The following is a 22,896-nucleotide window of genomic DNA, read 5'->3' as shown; positions in this document are numbered from 1 at the left end:
GGTCAAAGGCATTGCTCCCCCATACACACATACAGAGGACAAGTTCTCATCTATGAAATCTATACTCAGTCCCTGAGCAGAATTCTTCACTTTCCACATGCCACACTGGATAGCAGAGAATCCCTTAGCCAAGAGCTTAGTTTTCCTTTGGGTGGGATTTTGATAAAATCTTTGATCTATAAACTATCAACTTGAATTAGTCCTATGAACTCTGGAGAATTCTAAGATGAGCCAATGGGCTAACTCCACTCCATTAGTACAAAAGCTAGACACTACTACTCATGGCCCAATACTTGTCATAGGAAATAGATATGATGAGCCGGGTGGTGACACACCAAGTAGAGTGCACACATTAATTACCATGCACAAGGACCCAGGTTCAAGTCCCTGGTCCCCAAGTAGGGGAGAGAGGGCAGGGAGGCAGCTTCACAATAGTGAAGTAGTGCTGCAGGTATCTTTCTCTCTCCCTCTCTATAACCCTTCCCCTCTTAATTTCTCTGTTTTACCAAATAAAAGAAAGGGGGGAGTGAGAGAATGAAATGGAAAAATAATAGCCACCAAGAGCTGGTGAATTTGCTATATTATAGGTGCCAAATCCCAGAGTAACCCTGGTGGCAAACACAAAGCAAACCAAACCACCTGGGAAAATTGTGTCTGAAGGTCCCATGCTTCTAAAATTCACTTTTCATTACACAAGGAAAAGAGAGATTAATAGGTAACCAAGGAGAGAGAAACCAGACAAACCAAGGAGACCACTTTGTTTTTGGTTGTTACCAGGGCCTCAGAGTTCTGGAATAACTTTTTCAGACAGAAGGGGTGCGCGCGCATGGACACACACACACACACACACACACACACACACACACACAGAGAGAGAGAGAGAGACTACAGCACCAAAGCTTTCCTCAATGGAGGCCAGGGGCTGAAACCCAGAGAATATTTTTAATGTACTAAGAGCATACCAGTGTTGGCCAAAAATATATATATCTGTTCAGAGGGGCTCAGTAACTGCATTTCATGGAGTCCATGTCCTTAGAAGAATTGCTCCTGTATCTATCTGTCTAATTCAGCAAGTACTGCTGAGTCCCCAGACTGGGTGAGGCTTTCTTGCCAGCAATGAGATAGGGTTTCGGCAAAGGCCTGCCCTCCAGAAGGTGACACATGGATCTGGTGATGGACTGATGAAAGGAGAGAGTGTGTAGACAGCATCATGCACTCAAAGCAAGAGGGGACCTTTCCAGGTAATGGTGCAGGCTGTACAGAAAATGCAACCACAGACCTCAAGAACTTGGGCTTTTGTTGCTGTTGTTAAATTTTTCAATTCGACAAGAAGAGAAATAAAGAGGAAAGGGAGGAAAGTGGGGGGAGAGACCTTCAGACCTGCTTCACCACTTGTGAGGCTTCCTTCCTGCAGGTGGGGCCTGAGCTTGAAGTGGGTCCTTGGGTGTGGTAATGCGCATGCCACCCTCCCCAGCCCCAAGAAGTGGTACATTTTTATTCCTTCTAATTGTATACTGCCTTGAATGAAGAGATCCTATTACAAAAAGGGCTGCTGTTTGCTAAGAATGAAAAAATAGCATTATCTTAAAAGGGGGGAGATGCAAAATGTAACAGAGATGGCCCAAACTAGCATAAAGGCCTATTTTTAAAAGAGCCACAAATGCCCACATCTAAAGTTTCCATTGCAGGCCTTACGAGCTAGAAGCCAAGAACATGAAAGACCCAGCTCCCATCAAAGCTTAAGCGCAGCTTTTTCCCTGGCTAGCACTACAGCTGCTAAATGTCCTTGTGCATTTAAATCACCCTGTTTATTCACAGATAAAGAAAAAAGGAAAAAAAAAAAAAAAACATAGCCCAAGCTTACTTTTTAAGTTAATGAATGAACCGTAAGTATTTCTATGATTTAAAAAATAACAAGTGCATAGTCCTGTTTCTTCCACACATGTAAATATCTTTATCCTGTTATTCTAGGTTTCCAGGTCTAGTAAGATAAGAGTTCAGGCCAGGACTGTCTCCTACAGTACCATGATAGAAAATAAATACTGAGTGAAGTCACTCTCATCACTCTCCTCTTATCTCACTGGGCTTGATTCCTACCTTTAAAAAAAACACTTTTTAATCTTTATTTATTTATTCCCTTTTGTTGCCCTTGTTGTTTTATTGTTGTAATTACTATTGCTATTGTTATTGATGTCGTCGTTGTAGGACAGAGAAATGGAGAGAAATGGGGAAGACAGAGAGGGGGAGAGAAAGACAGACACCTACCTGCAGACCTGCTTCACCACTTGTGAAGCGACTCCCCTGCAGGTGGGGAGCCGGGGGCTTGAAACAGGATCCTTGCGTTTTGCGCCACCTGCACTTAACCTGCTATGCTACCACCCTACTCCCCTAATGCCTACTTTTTCTCTTCTTCTTTCTTCTAGATAGAGGGTGAGAGGAGAGAAACAGGAGAAAAGCCGCAGCACTGCTCTGCTACTGGGAACGTTTCTCCCCTGCAGGTGCTTCCCATGTAGTGACCTACTGGAACCCAAGTCCTTGTGGATGTGTTAGTGCTTTTGCTCTGCCAAGTGAGCTACCCTACCAGCCCTTGCAATTCGTTTTTGAACTAGGAACTAGCTGATTAAAAATCTAACAGAAAACCTGTAACAGACAGGAGAAAAGTGCAAATCAGACAGATCATAGCTGAACTAAGTCCTGCTCCACCGGGCAGGAGGCTTAATCTTTTCTTTCTTTCTTTCTTTCTTTAATAGATCTTTCTTTATTTTAAGTTTATTTACTTATTATTGAATAGAGACCGACAAAAATTGAGAAGGGAGGGTGAGATAGATAGATAGAGAGAGAGAGAGAGACCTGCAAGTTCTGCTTCACCACTCATAAGACTTTCGCCCTGCAGAAGTGGGGACCGAGAGCTTGAACCCAGGTCCTTGTGCATTATAATGTGTGCACTTAACCAGGTGCGCCAAGACTTAATCTTTGTAACCTTTCTTTAAAAAAAAAAAAAAAATTAATATATTTTAACGTTTTTTTGTTTCTTTATTGGGAGATTAATGGTTTATAGTCCACAGTAAAACAAAATGGTTTGTACATGTATAACATTTCCACATAACAGCACAACCCCACTAGGTCCTCCTCTGCCATCATGCTCTAGGAGCTGAACCCTCCCTACCACCCCAGATTCTTTTACTTTGGTGCAGCACTAATTTCTTATTTCTACAAGATGAAATAGAACATAACTTCTACCTCTTACGTGTTCTCTAGAGAACAGAGCCGCCTTAGTGCAGCCCTGTGTTGTCAACAAATAACTGTTATTTATATGTCTTTTCCTTAAATTTTCTACCAGTGACAAGTCGCTTGATAAGAAAAAAATATATAGGTAACCTCCAAGAAGAGGGCCCAAAAATAAATAAATAAATTACTAAACTTGCCACCGTTCATGTTCTTAATAAAACATAAAATCGTCTGATTCTCACCTCTGACCAACTTTTCTGTTTGGGAAGCATTCTGGCTTTCCATAAAACTTCACCTCCCAAACTCACTGGCATTCCAGACTATGTCCAGTCTCCTGGCCTCCCTCCAACAATAGTGGCTGTGGAACCCACTCGCACTCACAGGGGTTCTAGAACCTAAGCCCTTTGCATCTCCCAAATGATTTGATCTGAGTGGAAACCTTTCTAATGAAGACAACCCTAAGGAGCAGTCAGCAACAGTCAGCAAATGCAGGGGACCAGGTTCAAGCCCAGCTTCCCACCACATTGGAGGGAGTGTCAGTGCTGTGGTTACCCACTTGTGTGTGTTCCTGACCCCTTTCTGCCAAAGAAAGAAAGAAAGAAAGAAAGAAAGGAAGGAAGGAAGGAAGGAAGGAAGAAAGAAAGAAAGAAAGAAAGAAAGAAAGAAAGAAAGAAAGAAAGAAAGAAAGAAAGAAAGAAGAGAGGGAGGGAGGGAGGGAGGGAGGGAGGAAGGGAGGGAGGAAGGAAGAGGGGAGTCAGGCGGAAGTGCAGCGGGTTAAGTGCACATGGTGCAAAGAGTAAGAACTAGCATAAGGATCCCAGTTCAAGCCCCCCACGTGCAGGGGAGTCGCTGCAGGTCTGCAGGTATCTATCTTTCTCTCCCCCTCTCTGTCTCCCCCCTCCTCTCTCCATTTTCGATGACCTACCCAACAACGATATCAGTAACAACAACAATAAAACAACAAGGGCAACAAAAGGGAATAAATAAATAAGTAAATGGAAGGAAGGAAGGAAGGAGGGAGGGGAGGGGAGGGGAGGGGAGGGGAGGGGAGGGGAGGGGAGGGGAGGGGAGGGGAGGGGAGGGGAGGGGAAAAAAAGAAAAAGAAACAGGAGTAGTCATGCTCTTAAGTGCGTAGATCTTTAAGAGAAGACCCAGCAGCTGTCTGCCCAAAGCTCACAGGAAGAATTAAACCTGGTCAGGTTCTCCAAGGAGCACTAGACCTCGACCTTTTTAAACACCTAGTCTGAGGGGGGTCGGGTGGTAGCACATTGGGTTAAGTGAATATGGCGCAAAGCACAAGGACTGGCTTAAGGATCCCAGTTCGAGTCCCAGTGGGAGTTGCTTCAAAGACGGTGAAGCAGGTCTGCAGGTGTCTTTCTCTCCCCCTCTCTGTCTTCCCCTCCCCTCTCGATTTCTCTCTGCCCTATCCAACAACAATAACAACAATAACTACAACAATTAAAAAAAATTTTTTTAAGGTCCCAGGTTCAATCCCCACCACCACCATAAACCAGAGCTGAGAAGTGCTCTGGTAAAAAAGAAAAAAATTAAACAACTAGTCTGAGAGATTATCCACTGGTAAGATATCTAGTGATGGGTGTGTGTGTGCGCGCGTGTGTGCGTCTGAACTGCACAGTTAGACGATTAAGACCATTACAGAATCTAAAGAACCTCTGTCCAGATTTCAATCTACAAGTCAAACAGACTGAAAAACACTCCTCAAAAACTGGACTGCCTGGAGTCAAGCGGTGGCACACCTTGTAGGGCACACATACTACCATGTACAAAGACCAGGGTTCAAGTCCCAAGTTCCTACCTGCAGGGGCAGGGTGGGGGCTTCATGAGCAGTGAAGCAACACTGCAGGTGTCTCTTCTACTCTCAATTTCTGTCTCTATTCAAAATAAGTAAAAAATACTAAAATAATAATAATAATAATAATAATAATAATATAATAAATCAAAATAAACCTAGATTTTTTTTTTTTTGAAGATCAGCCTTTCTAGATGTCAGAACTGCACAACCTGGTGCTCACACTCCGGGCACTGGGGGAATGCTGGCCCTGAACACATTCACATACCAAGCTGGACAAAGGAACAGATCACTCCAAGTCTTCCCTCATTCTGCAAACAAGTCCAAGTGCAGACGGACACTAGTCTCTGCAGACAGCAGAGGAAAACTGTGACAGCAATTTTCCAGCCATCCCTGCCCTCCCTCCCTCCCCACCTGCCCTCAGCACACACAAGCATGCAGCAAGGCTCAGCGCACGCCTAATCCAGGCCCAGCCTGAGACCCATGACATCAGTGCTGTACAAGGAGCCAAGCTTCAGCTCCATCTGGGACAAATAATGTCTGGGCACACTGTGACTTCTTTTGTTTATATATACTGACTAAATATGTCTCGGTGGTACATGAACTCTTTAAGATTTATTTCCAGAGGCTTCCAAAGCAATATTCCACACCCCTCCAGCAAGTCCCTGCCTCCAGTTCTCTTTCCAAAGTGATGCGTAAGTGATTTTTTAACGGAAAACATGATTTGGAAACATGTAATTAACATCTCGAGGGGAGGCAAAGCTCAAATCGACCTTCATCCCTGGAGAACAAAGCAGAGAAAGAGCTCACTAGCAAGTGGGTGTGGTATGGCGGCTCAGGACTCAAACACCGCAAGGCATTTAATTCTGGATCCCCCTGAGAACAGGGTCCACAAAGGCAAAACATTGAAGAACCCTGAGTGCAACAAAGTACCAGTTTTTCTTCTTTGAAGAATCAACTGTAAGATTTTTTTTTTTTAATTTCTGGTCCTACTTAAGAGAAGCAATTAGAAATTCAGAATGAAAAACAATCTAATTAATACATTCAAGTCGTAAGCTTTCAGATTTCTTCAGACACAAAAACTATGCCCAGAGTGGGGAACTTGTGAATGGACACATGTGGTGGGGTCTGGAAGAAGGAGAAAGGCAAAAGATCCTCTCCTGTCAGTGGGCGGTGGGTGGCATGGGATCCCCAGAGCTGAGGAAGTCCTGTTAGCCTGCTTTGGTCATCTCTCAGAACCTGCTGACCCGGCACTAAAGTCAGGGAGGCCCTCCCTGGCTTCCCTCCCAACACCTCCTCCACACCCAACCTGAGCAAGCAAACACTACTACTGGCCCCACAGCTGGCTGGCATTCCCAGGCACCATCACAGGCACCCCTGGGAGCCAGTGTAGAGATTGCATTAAGACAGCCAGCAGAGGGGGGGTAGATAGCATAATGGTTATGCAAAGAGACTCTCATGCCTGAGGCTCCAAAGTCTCAGGTTCAATCCCCCACACCACCATAAACAAGAGCTGAGCAGTGCTCTGGTTTAAAAAAAAAAAAGATAGTCAATAGGAAGCAGCATGAGAGGCTGGGCAGTGGGCAGAGCACTGGACTCTCAAGTATAAGTTCACTTCCTGACATCACACGTACCAGAGTGATGCTCTGCCATCTTAAGGTGACAATTTTTTTTCACTTTTTATTAGTATTTTATAAAATTACAAAATAGTGGGTGTGATTCCACACCATTCCTATCACCAGAGATCTGTGCCCCCATTCCCTCCATTGGAAGCTGCAGTGATTCGCCCAAGGGGATTGACTATTATTTGTATAACTATATATTATATATATTATTTGTATAACTATATTATCCCCCCCCTTTTTTTTGTTCTATGGTCCAGCCTTCTCTTTCATTTTAAGTCACAGCTGTACCTAGTCGTGTCCATCTTGGCAGACTCTTCTCATTCCTCCCCACCACCCCAGAATCTTTTCCTTTGGTGCAGCACAATTTCTTATTTCTACAAGATGAAATAGAACATAACTTCTACCTCTTACGTGTTCTCTAGAGAACAGAGCCACCTTAGTGCAGCCCTGTGTTGTCAACAAATAACTGTTATTTATATGTCTTTTCCTTAAATTTTCTACCAGGCACAAGTCTCTTGGTAAGAAAAAATATATATAGGTAACCTCAAACGTCCTTCCCTTCTCCCCATCTGGGTCCTGATAGAATTGGGTTTCAGAGCCCTCTAATCATATTCCCTTAACTTTTCTCCCCCTCTGGAAGTATGGACCAAAATTATTTGTGGGGTGGGGGGAGAAAGTGGGAGATCTGACTTTTGTAACTGCTTCTCTTCTGGAGACAATTTTTAAAAAATGATCAAGGAAAAAAAAAAAAAAAGGACTATGCTCATTTGGTGGAAACATTATAATTTCCTATTGTTCAAAGTCCAGTCCCATCTCTTGCTAGACTACCTACCCACACTATAAAGAGACATTTAATATAAGCATCCTTCCTGCAGCATAAAGCTTTGACTAGATTCAAATCCCTTTCTGGGATTTGCCAGTTGAAAAGTAGTTAACCCTTCTCACCTGTGGGTCTGTCTATAAAATTCACTGCGTGAGTGCAGGGTGGATGATCACTGAATGACATGACAGGTACACATGCTGAATGCATGGCATTGCTTATGTCACCTGGAAGTCCTCAAATAGCTGCAAATTTGTTCCCACCACCACAGAGGAAACAAAGAAAATAAAAATCATTGTTCCCAATAATTTAACAGGCTACACATACACATTGCCACTCAAAACTCCACTCTGCACTGAATTCATAGATTATGTGTAAACCTCAAGTTTAATCTTCCTTTCCTACCTCCATTAGTAACAGAGATATATAAATGCATTCCTTTCTAATTTGTATTATATTGCCTTTATTTTCACTCATGACTGAAATCACCAAATTATATTTTAAAAAAACTATTTGCATCAAAGCAAAAGTCTCTGGGGTGAGGTGGGGCTCAGGTCCTAGAACATGATGGCAGAGGAGGACCTAGTGGGAGTTGAACTGTTATATGCAAAACTGGGAAATTTTATGCTATTGTATTTTACTATCAACTGTAAACTATTAATCCCCCAATAAAGAAATTTTTAAAGAAAAGAAAGAAAGAAACAAACGATCAGGGGCCAGGTGGTGGCAAACCTGGTTGAGTGCACGTTACAGTATGGGTTTCCATCTGCAGGGGGAAAGCTTTGCAAGTGCTAAAGCAGGGCTGCAGGTGTCTCTCTGCCTCTCTTCTCCTCTATCTCCTCATCCCCTCTTGATTTCTGACTGTCTCTATCCAATAAATAAATAAGATGATAAAATTTTTAAAAAGAAACAACTACTCTAGAAGGCGGCTTTTTTCTACGGCCTTTAGCACAAGATAAAAATGAAGATGGGGAGTCGGGTGGTAGCACAGCGGGTTAAGCGCACAAGGCGCAAAGCGCCAAGGACCAGCATAAGGATCCCAGTTCGAGCCCCCGGCTCCCCACCTGCAGGGGAGTCGCTTTACAAGCGGTGAAGCAGGTCTGCATGTGTCTCTCTTTCTCTCCCCCTCTCTGTCTTCCCTTCCTCTCTCCATTTCTCTCTGTCCTATCCAACAATGACATCAATAACAATAATAATAACTACAACAATAAAACAACAAGGGCAACAAAAGGGAATAAATATTTTTTAAAATCATTTAAAAAAAATGAAGATGGATATTAAGAGACCCATTCTGCCAATGCAGAACAAAAGTGTCAAAGGTGCGATTGGGAGAGACAGACATGCTCCTTAGCACAGGGCAAATCCTAATTACAAACAGCCTCCCATCTCTCACCACAGCACAGGCCTCACTGAGGCCCAAGAGGCAGAATGACTTACTCAACATTCTAATACAGAGACAGGACGACTTCCTGTCCAAGGTAGGAAAATGCTTCAGAGCTGAAATTTTCCAACCACTTAAAAATAAGAAGCAGAACATTTTAACAACCCCTATAAAAATGAGAAGCCGTGCAAACTAATGGGATAAGCATCCAAGCCCATTTCTTTCCAAGTCTAAGGTATGGATCCTCAGAATCGATTTCTTTTTCAGATATTACAGAGAGAGCTCTAATGCCAATCTAATAGAAACACTATCTTATCAACCTGTCTCCTTAACAAAATCCGCTACCTCCAGCTCTCCCCAAGTAACAGCCCAATAACCTAGAGAACAGAACCCCTTTGGCAAAGTGCTTTGCTCCATGTAGACTGTCCATTTTACTCAAAAGCATAGCTGCCATGGGGGTGGGGGGAGCAGTGAAGAAAGGACCCAGACGAGGCAGGTCCAACTTATTCTCCTGAGAGAGCACACTGAACACACCTGCTGCCCATAAAGCACATTCCCACCCTCAGCACAGAGGGACTCTGATGGCCACCTGGGAAGGGAAATGGCCGAGGCTGAGCAGCAATATGGTATAGGCATGGGCATGTGACTTCTGCTGCTCCTGCAGGACCACTACCACCACCACCACCACCACCACCTGGCCTCAATTCATTGTAACAGATCGGATCACATGGTTACTAGGAGGCACCGAGCTCTGGACATGTGACCAGATTCTTTGGGAATTAATGTGAACAATATTAGGTAGTTCACTGACTACTGAGACATCTGAAGTATAACACTATATGATTTTTATATATTCATATTTCTATAATGATCATTTGGACGAAGAATGAGTAGAGTCTGCCAAGATGGACATGACTATGGGTAAACAATGTGTCCTAACATTCTGGATGAAGAATGAAGAATGGTTTCCCCGCTCCTTTTTTTTTTTTTTTGCCTCTGGGTTATCACTGGAGCTTGGTGCCTGCATTACAAATCCACTGCTTCTGGAGGCCACTTTCCCCTCCCCCCCTTTTGTTGCCATTCTTATTGTTATTGCTGTTGTTGGATAGGACAGAGCGAAATCAAGAGAGGAGCAGAAGACAGAAAGGGGGAGAGAAAGATAAGACACCTGCAGACCTGCTTCACCACTTGTGAAGCGACCCCCCTGAAGGTGAGGAGCCAGGGGCTCGAACCAGGAACCTTGAGCCAGCCGTGCACTTAACCTGCTGTGCTACTGCCGGGCCCTCAAACAGTCCCAACTTTTCTTCGTGTGTGTGTGTGTGTGTGTGTTTAATACATATGAGTTATACACCAATAGCTGTCACAACACATTCAACATTAAAAAAACACATTAAAGATGTTACGTTGACCCAACAGCTACAGCACAGATGAGCGTATTCGAGGCCTTGGGTTCAATCCCCCACATTATATCTGCTTGAACAATGTTTTGACCTCACTGGCCCCATCTCTCATACAAATCAATCAAACTTTTTTATTGGGGGGGAGGGAGATTGGGGAGGAAAAAAATGCCTCTGTGGCAAACCCAATAAGCAGCTAGTTTTCAAGTCCTGGCTTAGAAGATTTAAACTGGTTTCTTACATGCCTTATTCATTTTGCAAGATTATGGAACATGGACTAGACAGTGGTGCACCCAGTAGGGTGCACACGTTACAATGTCCAAGAACCTAGGTTCAAGGCTCCAGTGCCCACTTGAGGGTGGGGCTGGGGGAGATTCACAAATGGTGGACTAGTACTGCAAGTGCCTCCCCATCTTCCTCTTTATGTCTTTCATCTTCTATGAAAAATGAATCTATTAAAAGAGAGAGTATTACAAGGCACAGCATGAATAAGAACCAGAGCTCTACTCTCCTTGGGGAATGCCGTGCAGCCAGACACGGTCGTAAGTTGAAAAGCACTATAACGTGAAGGCTGTCACGGACTTGAAGAGTACCATTACTGTACAGAGTGCAACCTCGCCAAGCCAGAACTTCTCTTTAACCCTCGCCTTTCACTTTCTTTTTCTTTAATATTTTCTTTATTTTTATTTTAATAAGAAATGTTGGTATGCATGAGACTCCTTCTGTTTCATTTGGTTTAAATCCCCCCTGCTTAACACTATTCTATTTACATAACCAGTTCATTCTATTTACATAGCCACTGTTAACAAGTTCCACCCTCCCTCCAGGGCATTGGTGGTTCAGTGATAGGATTCTCGCCTAATCTGCCCCCTCCTTGTCACACTCTGATTTTCGCCAGTCACTTTCTCTCCACCCTCTCTATGTCACATCCTGTTTCCACCTTATTTGGCAAGTACATATAAAGACAGCATTGTGAGTTTTACAGTACTGTACTTTGAGTTTAACTTAGCTCGTCTTAGATTGTGCTGCGTCCTGCATGAATAAAGAGATACTGCCTACAGCTCAACCATGAGTCCCTGGTCGTCTGTTACCCGCCCGTGAAGCCAGCCCAGAGAAAACAACATAACCTGTCGAAAACAACAAAGAAAGAGAGACAGAGAGAGAGACCAAAGCACTACTCATGTGATTATGATGGTGCTGGGGATTGAATCTGGGGCCTTACAGGCTCAGGCAAAAAAAGCTGTTTGCAGCTCCATTACTTTGTTCCCCCAACCCTGACTCTGCTTTAAGCGATGTAAACTTTGCCTGTTTGCAGGGGACTGCAATCTTTGTGCATCTTTATACATCTTTATAAGGCACTTAATACAGGGCAGACACAGGAGGTATTTGATAAACGCTGTTTAAAATGAAGAAATCATTTATTCAGTCACTCCTTAATTCAGCCATAAATCCTAGCCTCTCTTTCCTCCTTTCCAGTCCAGATTTCAAAGCAGAAAGGCCGACCATACCTTGACCCCTAGATCCTGTACCAGTGAGCAGCAGAAAGAGCACAGATGGCAGTTTGCAGTGAGAATCCATTTAAACGTTGGCAGCTATACATTTCTCACACAGCTGGATGCTGAGGAATCTGACACAAAGCTGAGCTTCCCAAAAAATAGGTTTCTCAAGCTCCTGTGTTTGACCCAGCCTCATGCTACTTTCGAGTTCAAATCCCAGCCCCTTGCAGCCTTCCAGCCTAGCAGTGATGACAAGAGCCTTGAGCGGGACTGAAATCTTGCTCTTACTTCAATCTCTCTTCCTGTGCAAACTTCCCAAGAGCTGGGAACTCATTTTTCCACACTGTGTTGATGGTGACACTCAAGGCTGCCCTGCAGCTGTGGCTCTCAGTGGATGCAAAGATTATACCTTGATGGCAGAGGGATTTGAACTCCTGAAGGCAGCAAGCCAGCTGTCAAGGATAAGTCATTAAGGCAGCATTGACCAGAACTAGAGGGATGACAGGGACCAGGGAGAGAAGCTCTGTGGGTGAGGAAGAGTGGCCAGTGGCGAGCTTCACCTGAACATGGAAAGTCTGGATGTGCCTTATGTGCTTTCTGGGAATATGGGCTCCCACGGACACTCTGGGACAACTCTGGCAACACATGCTGTCTGAGGGAGGAAGAGGTACTCAGAAGGAGAAGCAGAGTTTGCCCCTAGGAGAATGGCAGGGCCTCGCTCTGGGGTGACACAGATGGGCAGAGTCTGGATTTGGGTTAGACGGGGCTCCAGCAGCGGCAGCCTCCTGCCCTCAGGGCTGGCTTGCAAGCCTGCTGTCCTGGGCCAGCACGGGAGGCCACAGCCCTTGTGGACATCCTGAAGCAGCATCAAGAGTACTCACTGATGATCAGCATTCAGTAAGCTTAAAATAAAGAGGGAGAAGGATCAGGTGGTGACACGTGTAGTTGAGTCTTCAGAATCACTTTGTATGCACTGTAATCTTAAAATACTGTACCCCACTCTTAAATCACAAATAAAAGCAGAGAATGAATGAAGACATAAAGAAATAAAGCATCACTTGGCAGCGCAGGGAGCTCAGTGAAAAGGCCAGTTAGAGAGTCCAGCAGGGGGGTGGGCCACTCCTGAGATGAGACAGCAGGAGATGCTGACAGACTGAGAGGGGAAAGCCAGGAGTCACCATGCAGGGCCTGGAGGAGAAGCAGGGCTCCAACAGAGAGCAGAGACAGAAGGAGCTAACTGGAGAGGGATCAAGCAAGGAGGCAGGCTGTGTGCTGGGTGGGCGAGAGGCCTGTATTATGTCTTCATGGACTTGATTTAAACTCGTTTGTTATGTGCCTGAGATGAACAAAACCATGGTAGCTTGGAGTAAATGACCCAGGAGAGAGAGAGAGAGATTTGAGCAGTTAAGAGGTAAGATATCTGCAGCAATGAGGAAAAGGAAGGACGTATCTTTTTTGGCTGGCATTCCCTGAGGCCCAGATTCTAACACCAGAGAAAGCATGACAGTAAATTCTGAAGCAGTGAAGGAAGAGCTAACAGAAGCCTATACAAAGCTTTCGTGTGTTGTGATGGGTAAAGCAGAAATGCACTGTGGGGCAAGGGCGCAGTGCGGGAACCTCATACCAACAGCAAATAAAAGGCTAATTAACTTATGTGAACTGCTGATATACTTTGAGTGAATGTTTTCCAAGAAACTGTTCCTAATTCCAACCTTTGTAAAACTTACTTTCAAGCTTCTAAAACAAACAAACAAAACAAAACTACACAGAAACAGTGGCATTGGCCACAGGCCTGAGCAGACTCAACTTTTAGTGCTTAACGGAAAATAAAATCTGATGTTATCAGAGGTGATAACTCAATCTCCAATGAGCTTTTTTGGTTTTTTCTGTTTGTTTTTTGCCATCAGGGTTATCATCTGGGCCCAGTGCCTACATCACCGCTGCTGATGGATTCCTTCCTCCCTTTTTTTATTTCACAGGACAGAGAGAAAATGAAGGGGAGGGGAGAGGGAGAGGGAGAGAGGGAGGAGAGGAAGAGAACGAGAAGGAGAGGAAGAGAGAGGAAAGGGAGGAGGAGAGGTGAGAGAGGGAGGGAGGAGAGGAAGAGAGCGAGAAGGAGAGGAAGAGAGCGAGAAGGAGAGGAGGAGAGGGAGAGAGGGGGAGGGAGCAGAGCGGGAGAGGGAGAGAGGGGGAGGGGGGGAGATAGTGTGTGAGAAGTCAAGAGATCTGCAACATTGTCACCAGGGTTACTATTGGGACTCACTGCTTGCACAGCCATTTGTTTCCCTTTTGTTAGAGGGTGAGAGGTGTAGGACACACACACACACCACACCACACCACACCACACCACACCACACCACACCACACCACACCACACCACACCACACCACACCACACCACACCACACCACACCTCTGCAGTACTGTTCCAGCCCTCATGAAGCTTTTTCCCTGCAGGTAGGAATGGGGATTTGAACCTGAGCTCCGGGGCATGGCCACATGTGCTATCGAGTGCATCACTGCCAGTGAAAATGAAAGTTTCACTTAGCATTTAAAAAGTGCCCCCCACTGCTACATGAATGAGCTCATAAATAAATGCTTTGCTCTATAATGTTAAGTCCTCAGTGTCAAAAGAATTTGAAGGAAGTAAGAGCGGAGAGCTGGATATACGGAATGATTATGTGAGCTCAAGAAGCCAGAGCAGGGTCACAGGAGACCATGCCTCTAGTTAAAGCCAGCCACCATCCCCAGCTTGTCACACACACCTGCTGCACTTTGTCCTAGTCCACCCTGCCCACCCCTTCTCCCAAGGGAGATGGAGCGCTGAGCAGCCCAAGCACTCTGCTCCAGCCAGTCAGTCAGGCCGTACATGGCATGCGTATACAGTCATTCTATTCCCCAGACTCGGACATGCTTTTACAGTGATTCATCTCAAGAACCAGACTTTTAATGATGCAGAATACTGACTGCGTGAAGTCAGATTTGCTGTTGGCAGGGAAAACCATCAGTTCTGATCACTTTAAAACTCTTTTTGAAAAGATCATATTAACTCCATGACCAAGAAAAAACACCTCTCACCTCTAGAATAGCTCATGGCTCTACTTGGATCTCTGAATCAGAAAATAAAATTTACTTGTCTCACTTGGACAACCTGAATTTTTTTCTGTTGTTGTTATTGTTGTCATCATCATCATCATTATTATTTTACTGTTCAATTCTGATTTATCCTGGTATGGGAGATTAAACCTGAAATGTTGGAGACTCATGTATGAGATTCTCTTTGCATAACTATTATGCTATGTCCCCCACTATTACTTTTATTCTCTTATCAGAGCCCTACTCAACTCTGATTTATGGTGGTGCTGGGGACTGAACTTAGGAGCTCAGAGTCTCAGGCATGAAGGTGTTTCTGCAGAGCTGTTCTGCTATATCCCTGGCCCCCACACTCTGGCTGCATGCCCCACCCACACCAACCTGCTGGGTGGCGTCTCCATTCACCACGTGAGGCATCATGGCCACCTCTCCGTTCAGCAGCGGGGGCAGCTCCAGGGGGATCTGGTCCGTCATCATCATTGTGACATACATTCATGGAGGACTCTCCTCAACCGGCTTCCTGTGAGAGAACCACCAGTGAGAAAAACATTAAGTCTCTGAATTACACCACACACACACACACACACACACACACACACACACACACACACACACACACACCACTGTTTAGCATAACAAACCCGAAATGTAAGTCCATCATCATGAGGTCAGCTGAAATTCACACTGTTCTAGTCAATTAACACTGGACTACTGGGTCAGGGTTCCTAAGGAGGGGGGAAGAAAAAGGCAAGGAGACAGAACTAGGAAGCTACAGGCCTAAGCTGCCACCACTTAGGCGTGGGAACAACACCTCAAGTGTTTTCATTAAGATTGATTAATTCATAAAAAAAAGAGAGAGAGACAGAGACAGAGAGACAGAGAGAGATGAAAAGGGAGAGAGAGATGGAAAGGGAGAGAGAGAGAGAGAGCCAGAGCACCACTCTGGCACACGTGAGGCTGGGGATTGAACTCAGGACCTCATGTTCCAGAATCCAAAGCTTTACAACCTCCCAAGCTGTAAATTTCTATGTTTGAAAACATCTGCTCCCAAACTCCAGGGATACTTGAGGATAAAATAAGGAAATATGTTGAGACAAAGTAGACTATTGGTATCACAATCTCTAAAGTAACTGAAAAATAAAGCCAAAGATGATAATTTATGTTTAAAAAAAAAGTGCTTCCCATTCATCCATTCCTCAGGATCAAAATACAGTTCCTAGCCCATTAGCCCAAGCGAGTGAGACAACGCTTAACTACCTATATACTGCAATGGTTGCAATGTCTGAGTTTGCAGTTACTGCGGTGATTAATCATATCCTATTTATCTCCCTCCCGTCATTTCCCGGAACTGGATGTGAGCAGCCGCATATCTGCATCTTTATCTCCTGGTCGCATCTTAAGCCTTCCCAGATTCCAGATGCAGCCCCAGAACACCTTGTGCAGAGGAGGGCTGGGAGGCACGTCTTTCCCCCAAACAAATGAAATTTATGCAAGTCTCCCAAACACCAAGTCCACTCAACAGGATCTAGCTTTTCAAGTCAACAGCTGGAAAACACTACACTCCTACTTAGAATTATAACATGTTCTTTCAGAAGTATTTCTGTATCTTTCACATGTAAGTACTCTCAGAACTAAACTGGCATCATGAGCTTGCAGTTTGATTTTTTCATCTTCATAACGAAGCCCCCCCCCCCCATCATTAATTTAAGGATAGTCAAAGGGACTCCTCAGCTTTCAACATCCAAATAAGGCAAAATATCAAAGCAAACTCAAGTTTGTCCCAAACAGGTAGGAAATAAATAAAATATTTCTTTTCATTATTCTGAGCAATAAAATACCTCCCTCCTCCCCAGCTTCCCCCAAGAGAAACTCCTTCCTGGAGGTATCAAATGATACATAAAAGTCACCCAAGAGATTGTAAAACCTTTTTATTTTAAATTGGTAAAAATTTTACACTATTCATTATAGACCCACTTGAAGAAACTAATTATTTTAAGCACCAAACAATGAAGTCTTGTTCCAGCCAGAGAAGCACACTCTATAATAGCAGGTCTTATTAATCCCGCGTTAATAGTAACATCGTGCTGTTTTATGGGGTAGTAACTCACTTCCTAAGCAAATTAAAGCATAAAACCCAAAGCTCGACAGTTTGCCCTGATGAAGCGAGCAGATTCTCCCACAGCAAAGTAACCTGAATAATTCCAGTGTTGTCGTCACGATACTGCTGTTGGAATTCTGAATAATGCAAATGACCGACAACAGGTGTACATTTTAATTTTTTACTTCTCATCGACTGTCTCCTACCAGTATGTGAAGAATGGCTTTTCCGCAGGTTGATAATAGCTTGCAGGTCTACTTGAACATCATGTGTCAAATTTCTTCTTTAAAACTGAATATTGGGTACATAGGATGCTAAGTAACGGCCTCAGGGTGAAGTAGTCTCCAGTCTCCCTGCCTACTTCCACCTGCTCCCCATGCCTTTCCAGAGCCCCCAGGCACCTGCTGGCCAAGCTGCGTCCAAACTGAGGCTCTCTGCTCAGTGGGCTCTCCAGGCCACTCTGCTGAGGCCAGGCAGGTCACTGCCAGGATGGAGTTTACTCTCCCTCTCATCCCCCAGCAAGGCTACGGGAGTAAGGAGGCTTAGGGCTCTGCCCATTCCAGCAGGATGGGGGACAAATGCTAAAGATACATGGTCTGGGGCTAGGCAGGAGAGCTTGGAGGATCTGCTGACATTCCATGTGGTTCACTACCACCTAGTGAAGTTTTCTTTTTCCACTTTTCTTTATCCACTTATATATTTTGGATAGAGACAGATAGAAATTGAGAGGAGGGGGGGAGATAGAAGAGAGAGACAGAGAGACACCTGCAGCACTGCTTCACCATCTGTGACGCCCCCCCCCCGCAGGTGGGGAATGGGGGCTTGAACCCAAGTGCACGTGCATGGTAACGTGTACTCTACTGGGAATGCCACTGCCTGGCCCCATAGATGCCTACCCAGGAGCAATCAGAAGTCCAGTGAGGAACGCTGGCCCTGTATCCATCATTTCCACAAAAGGCTTGTGTTTCCTCAGTTCTGGCTGAAAACTCAAACAAAATGACAGCTATACTCAAGACAGAATACCCAGACCCTCAGTATAGAGGAGACCTAACTAATGTGACATTCCTGCAAGAGTTGAGGTTTTGGTTTTTTTTGTTTTCCTGTATGCAGAATTAAAATATGAAGGAATGACTGCTGAATGTTCACCATACAAACGATGCATGTTAAGGACCAAAACCAGATTTTATCTGCAACGATTTTAAGTTGAAAATATTTGTTTTTTTCATAACACAACTGGCTGGGCAAAACCTTATCTTATCTTTCTTGTTTATTTATTTATTTTGTCTAGAAATGTACGTGAAATACTATGTTTAGTCATGAAGTGATATATTAAAGAGTCACTGAAGTGGGTCAGATGGTAGCACACTCTATTTAGCACACATGTAACAGTACACAAGGACCCAAGTTCAAGCCCTCGGCCCCCACTTGCGAGGGGAGGGGTTCATGAGCAGTGTTGCAGGTGTCTCTTACTCTGTCCCTCTCTATCCCCCTCTTCCCTCTCAACTTCTATCTCTATCCAAAATAAATAAAATACTTTTTAAAAAAACACAATTACTGAAGCATTTTGACCTAATCAAAGAAATTCATTGCTACTTGAATTCCCATGTGTATATTTTTCTTTCTCTTTTTTCCTTTTTTTAATTTTTTCTAACAGAGTAGAGTTAAGCTCTGGCTGGTGGTGGTGTTAGCTGTTAGAGATTGAACCAGAGACTCTGAGCCTCAGACAGGAGTCTTTTTGCATAACCATGATGCCATCTCTCCAACTGCTGCATTTAATTTTTATGTCTTTTGTTCTCTTCGTCATTAGACAGTACCATGAGTGATCCTTCTCAAGTCTGAGAGCCACATACTAATTCTTTTGCCTTACATCTTCCCTGAGTAGGCAACCAGAGTGTCAACTTCACACACAGAGAGTGGAGCCATGTCTGTGGAGCCCCAGAAGCTCCCCAGGTGCTGAACTATCTTCCTGCACCACTTGAGGAGTACCAGCTCAGAAACAGAGGGGGCCAGGTGTGTGAGCCCAGGATAACTGAACGGTGACCGCTGTTATTTCCGATGACCTCGGGAGAAACCACCCACACAAAACATTCCTCTCCTTCATCTGGGCTCCTTCTCTGTTGGGCAGAGGTATACCAGTTGGCTAGATCTCTACAGTAAACCTTATATATCTTGTCCAGGATGTTCCCACTGCTGCAGTGTCCTTCAGACACAACAGAACTCTGTGATAGACCCAGTCCTTGGACCAAGGTTCTGTACAAAATAAATGTAATGCAAAACCATTCGAAAGAACCCAGAGGAAGATGGATGCTGGCTACCACAATGTTCCTCTCTAGACCTCTTAACTTTTCTCTTCTCACTCAGAGCTCCAAGGATTTGGTCCTATTCTTCCTTCAGTTCCACCCTTACTTCTGTTTCAGAGAATTTGGTGACAACCACAGGCTCTCACAAGCTCCCCCACCCCAGTCCCCATGCCCGCCCCCTTAACCGCACATCCTAACTGAAAACCACAAGTGCCTCACGCCTGGCCAGTTCTGTTCCCTTGACTGACAGGGGGAGGTGGTGCCACGTGAACACTTGTTGACCTCACTCCTCTCTCCCTCCTCAGAGAGGGCGGCCTTGATACCTCCTTTACCTGCTAGGCAGACCCAGCATGAGCAAAAATGAGGGAAGGAAGGAAGAAGGGATGAAGGGAGGGAAAAGAGGGGGCTTACTATCCTAGAAAACAAAATGAGCAGACCCTCACTATTAGCAAGAGGAATTCATTCAGTCCAACTGTGCCCCTGAAGCTTTTCTTTTTTTTTTTTTTATATTTTATTTTATTTATTTATTCCCTTTTGTTGCCCTTGTTGTTTTATTGTTGTAGTTGTCGTTGTTGGATAGGACAGAGGAAAATGGAGAGAGGAGGGGAAGACAGAGAGGAGAAGAGAAAGATAGACACCTGCAGACCTGCTTCACCGCCTGTGAAGAGACTCCCGTGCAGGTGGGGAGCCGGGGTTCGAACCGGGATCCTTATGCCGGTCCTTGTGCTTTGCGCCACCTGCGCTTAACCCGCTGTGCTATAGCCCGACTCCCCCCTGAAGCTTTTCAAGGTTACCTTATTTTAAAAGATGATTACAAAGGGTCCTCAGTTTGTACCTTACTCTAGGCAACTGGCTTATTACTTTTTCCTCTCGTTTGACTTTTCCCCACTACAAGCCTAAAAAGCTTTTCCATGGCATTTTGGCCCCTGTCTATATACTAAGAAGCATTCTGGCCAAATTCATGAAAAAACCTGACTCCAGAAAGAAAGCCATGGATCCATTTCCAAAGGCCAGAGAAAGCAATTACAGCCAAGGAAGAATTTCTAGCTTGGGGAAAAAAAAAAAAAAAAAAAAAGCCCTAATCACTGCTGATAGTTTGAAATGTCTGTGAACCTGGCCTTCAAATTAGTAACAAAATGTCCTGGTCCTCACTCCATGGGCCGGTGACCCAAATTTCCTTACATTAATTCAAGATGTGAGAATAGTACAGTACGCAAATTAGTTTCAGATGACAAGAGAAACCAAAAGAATGCAGCAATACCAAAAGGAGCAGAGTATACACATAAGGGCCAAGTGGACTGCCCTCTGGAAGGAGGGAGAAAGCAGCGGAGAGGGAAGAAAGGAAGACAGGAAAGAGAGAAGAGGGGAGGCATGGATGGGGAGAGAAGAGGCAAGGGAGAGGGGAGATGGGGAGAAGAGGGGAGGAGGGGGAAGGGGGAGAAAGAGAGGAGGGGAGAAGGGGAGGAGGAGAGGAGAAGGGGGTAGGAGAGGAGGGGAAGGGGAGAGAGGGGAGGAGGGGAGGGAGGGAGGGAGGGAGGAAAAGTGGAGGGGAGGAAAAGAAGAGAGGGAGAGAGAACTCCTGGAGGAGTAATAACCCTCGAAGGCAAGGGGGCATGAGTTCCCAAGCTCACATCACTGTGCTTTAATGGGGATTCTGATTTATTTCTCTCTCATTTTTAATATTTTATTTTAAAATAGGAGAGGGAGGAGAGGGGAGGGGAGGGGAGGGGAGGGGAGGGGAGGGGAGGGGGCCCCTGTTCAGCTGTGGCTCAAGGTGGTGCTGAGGATTGAACCTGAGACCTTAGAGCCCCAGGCAGGAAAATTTTTTCGCAGAAGCACTGGGCTGTCTTCCCAGACCTTGATTCATTTCTATACCGTGGCAGGGAAATGCTTAGAGTAAGAAGAATAAAGGAACCAATAAAAAACAAGGCACGTGATTATGTTTCACCCATTCTGCAATTCAAAACACATGTTCAGAGAGACGAGGGGAGAGGGTGTGTGGCACAGAGGATAAGGAATTAGGTCCATGCATGAGGTCCTGAGTTCTTCCCCCTGCATCACATATGCAGAGTGATGCTCTAGTTTTCTCTCTCTCATGTTAATAATAAATGTTATTTTGTTGTATTGTGTGTGTGTGTGTGTGTGTGGGGGGGGGGGGGTGTTTGAAAGTTTTCCAAAACAATACCAGCCCAGGGGCCAGATGGGGACACACCCAGTGGAGTATCAAGCCCCCCCCATCCCCACCTGCAGGGGTGGGGGAAGTTTCACAATCAGTGGAGCAGGTCTACAGGTGTCTTTCTCTTCTCTCTCTCTCTCTCTCTCTCCCCTCTCAATCTCTCTCTTGTCTCTATGCAAAAAATAAAGAAATAAAGTTTTTCTAAAAATAAATCAAAGGATACTATTCCCAAAGAGTTAATGTTCCATGAGTGGTGGTCACAAGTCTGCAGGTGGCTGCCGGGCTTAGGCCTGAGCCCAGTGAACTCAGTGACAGCCAGCACACCTGCACCTGACCTCATTTTGTGCCTGAATGTCGAGGGGGGGGGGTCTCTTTGTGTGTCTGTCTCTGTCTCTCTCTCCCTCCAGGGTTATCGCTGGGGCTCGCTGCTGGCACTACAAATCTACTGCTCCTGGTGACCATTTTGATTTTCCATTTTATTAGATAGGATAGAGAGAAATTGAGAGAGGACAGGAAGATAGAGAGGGGGGGAAAAAAGACACCTGAAGATCTGTTTCACCACCTGTGAAGTGACCCCTTCCCTGCAAGTGGGGAGCCATGGCTCGAACCAGAATCCTTGTGAGGGTCCTTGCACTTCATACTATGTGTGTTTAAAAAGAGAAATCTCGGGAGTCGGGCTGTAGCTCAGCAGGTTAAGCACAGGTGGTGCAAAGCACAAGGATGGCATAAAGATCCTGGTTCGAGCCCCTGGCTCCCCACCTTCAGGGCAGTCACTTCACAGACAGTGAAGCAGGTCTGCAGGTGTCTATCTTTCTCTCCCCCTCTCTGTCTCCCCTCCTCTCTCCATGTCTCTCTGTCCTATGCAACAACGACGACATCAGTAACTACAACAATAAAGACAACAAGGGACAACAAAAAGGAATAAATAAATATTTTTTTTTAAAAAAAAGAGAAATCTCAAAAAGGCAAAATTTGCCAAAAGACCTACAGCACGGGGAGAAAAACCTGCTTGTGGGAAGCCCACTCCTACCCCTCCAAGTGGGAAGCTTGAGGCTTAAGGTCAAATGCAGCTCCCCAGGCTTTAGGGCCAGCAGGCAGAGCAGCTAGTGGGCTGGCACAGATGCTGCTGTGGACACTCTGTGGGCTCTGCTGTTACAAAACTGCTCGGCAAGCACTTCTCAGAAACGCACCCCAGCATGAAGCAAGGCATGAGTGGCTGCCATCAGTCACAAAAACTGAGTGTCCTGGGTACACAGCCTTCCTTATTAGCAAGATCTAGAAGGCCCCAAAGGAACTGGGGCATGCCACAGTAGTTCTGTGAAAGATCTTCATGCCTGAGGCTCTCAAGTCCCAGGTTCAATCCCCCAGTACCACCATCAGCCAGAGCTGAGCAGGGCTCTAGTTTAAAAACAATAAATAGGCTAGACAACACTGCGAAATCTTTACCACTGAGATTGAGAAATATCCACTCGT

At 45.1% G+C, this 22,896-nt stretch overlaps 1 protein-coding gene across 3 annotated transcripts in view; it reads right to left on the bottom strand.

The window, feature by feature from the left end:
• Positions 1-22,896, bottom strand: part of FNDC3B (fibronectin type III domain containing 3B) — a 296,399-nt gene that overhangs the window by 201,129 nt on the left and 72,374 nt on the right. For all 3 annotated transcript variants that reach the window (XM_060171958.1, XM_007517927.3, XM_060171959.1), the window contains exon 2: positions 15,231-15,369. In XM_060171958.1, the coding sequence (XP_060027941.1) occupies positions 15,231-15,341 (111 nt within the window). In that variant the 5' untranslated portion in view covers positions 15,342-15,369. The remainder of the gene's footprint in view (positions 1-15,230; positions 15,370-22,896) is intronic.

Source organism: Erinaceus europaeus, chromosome 14 (genome assembly GCF_950295315.1).
Source record: "Erinaceus europaeus chromosome 14, mEriEur2.1, whole genome shotgun sequence".
In the NCBI taxonomy this organism is placed as follows: domain Eukaryota; kingdom Metazoa; phylum Chordata; class Mammalia; order Eulipotyphla; family Erinaceidae; genus Erinaceus; species Erinaceus europaeus.
Note: the sequence above shows the minus strand (reverse complement) of the source record. Positions and strands in the feature narration are given on the sequence as shown.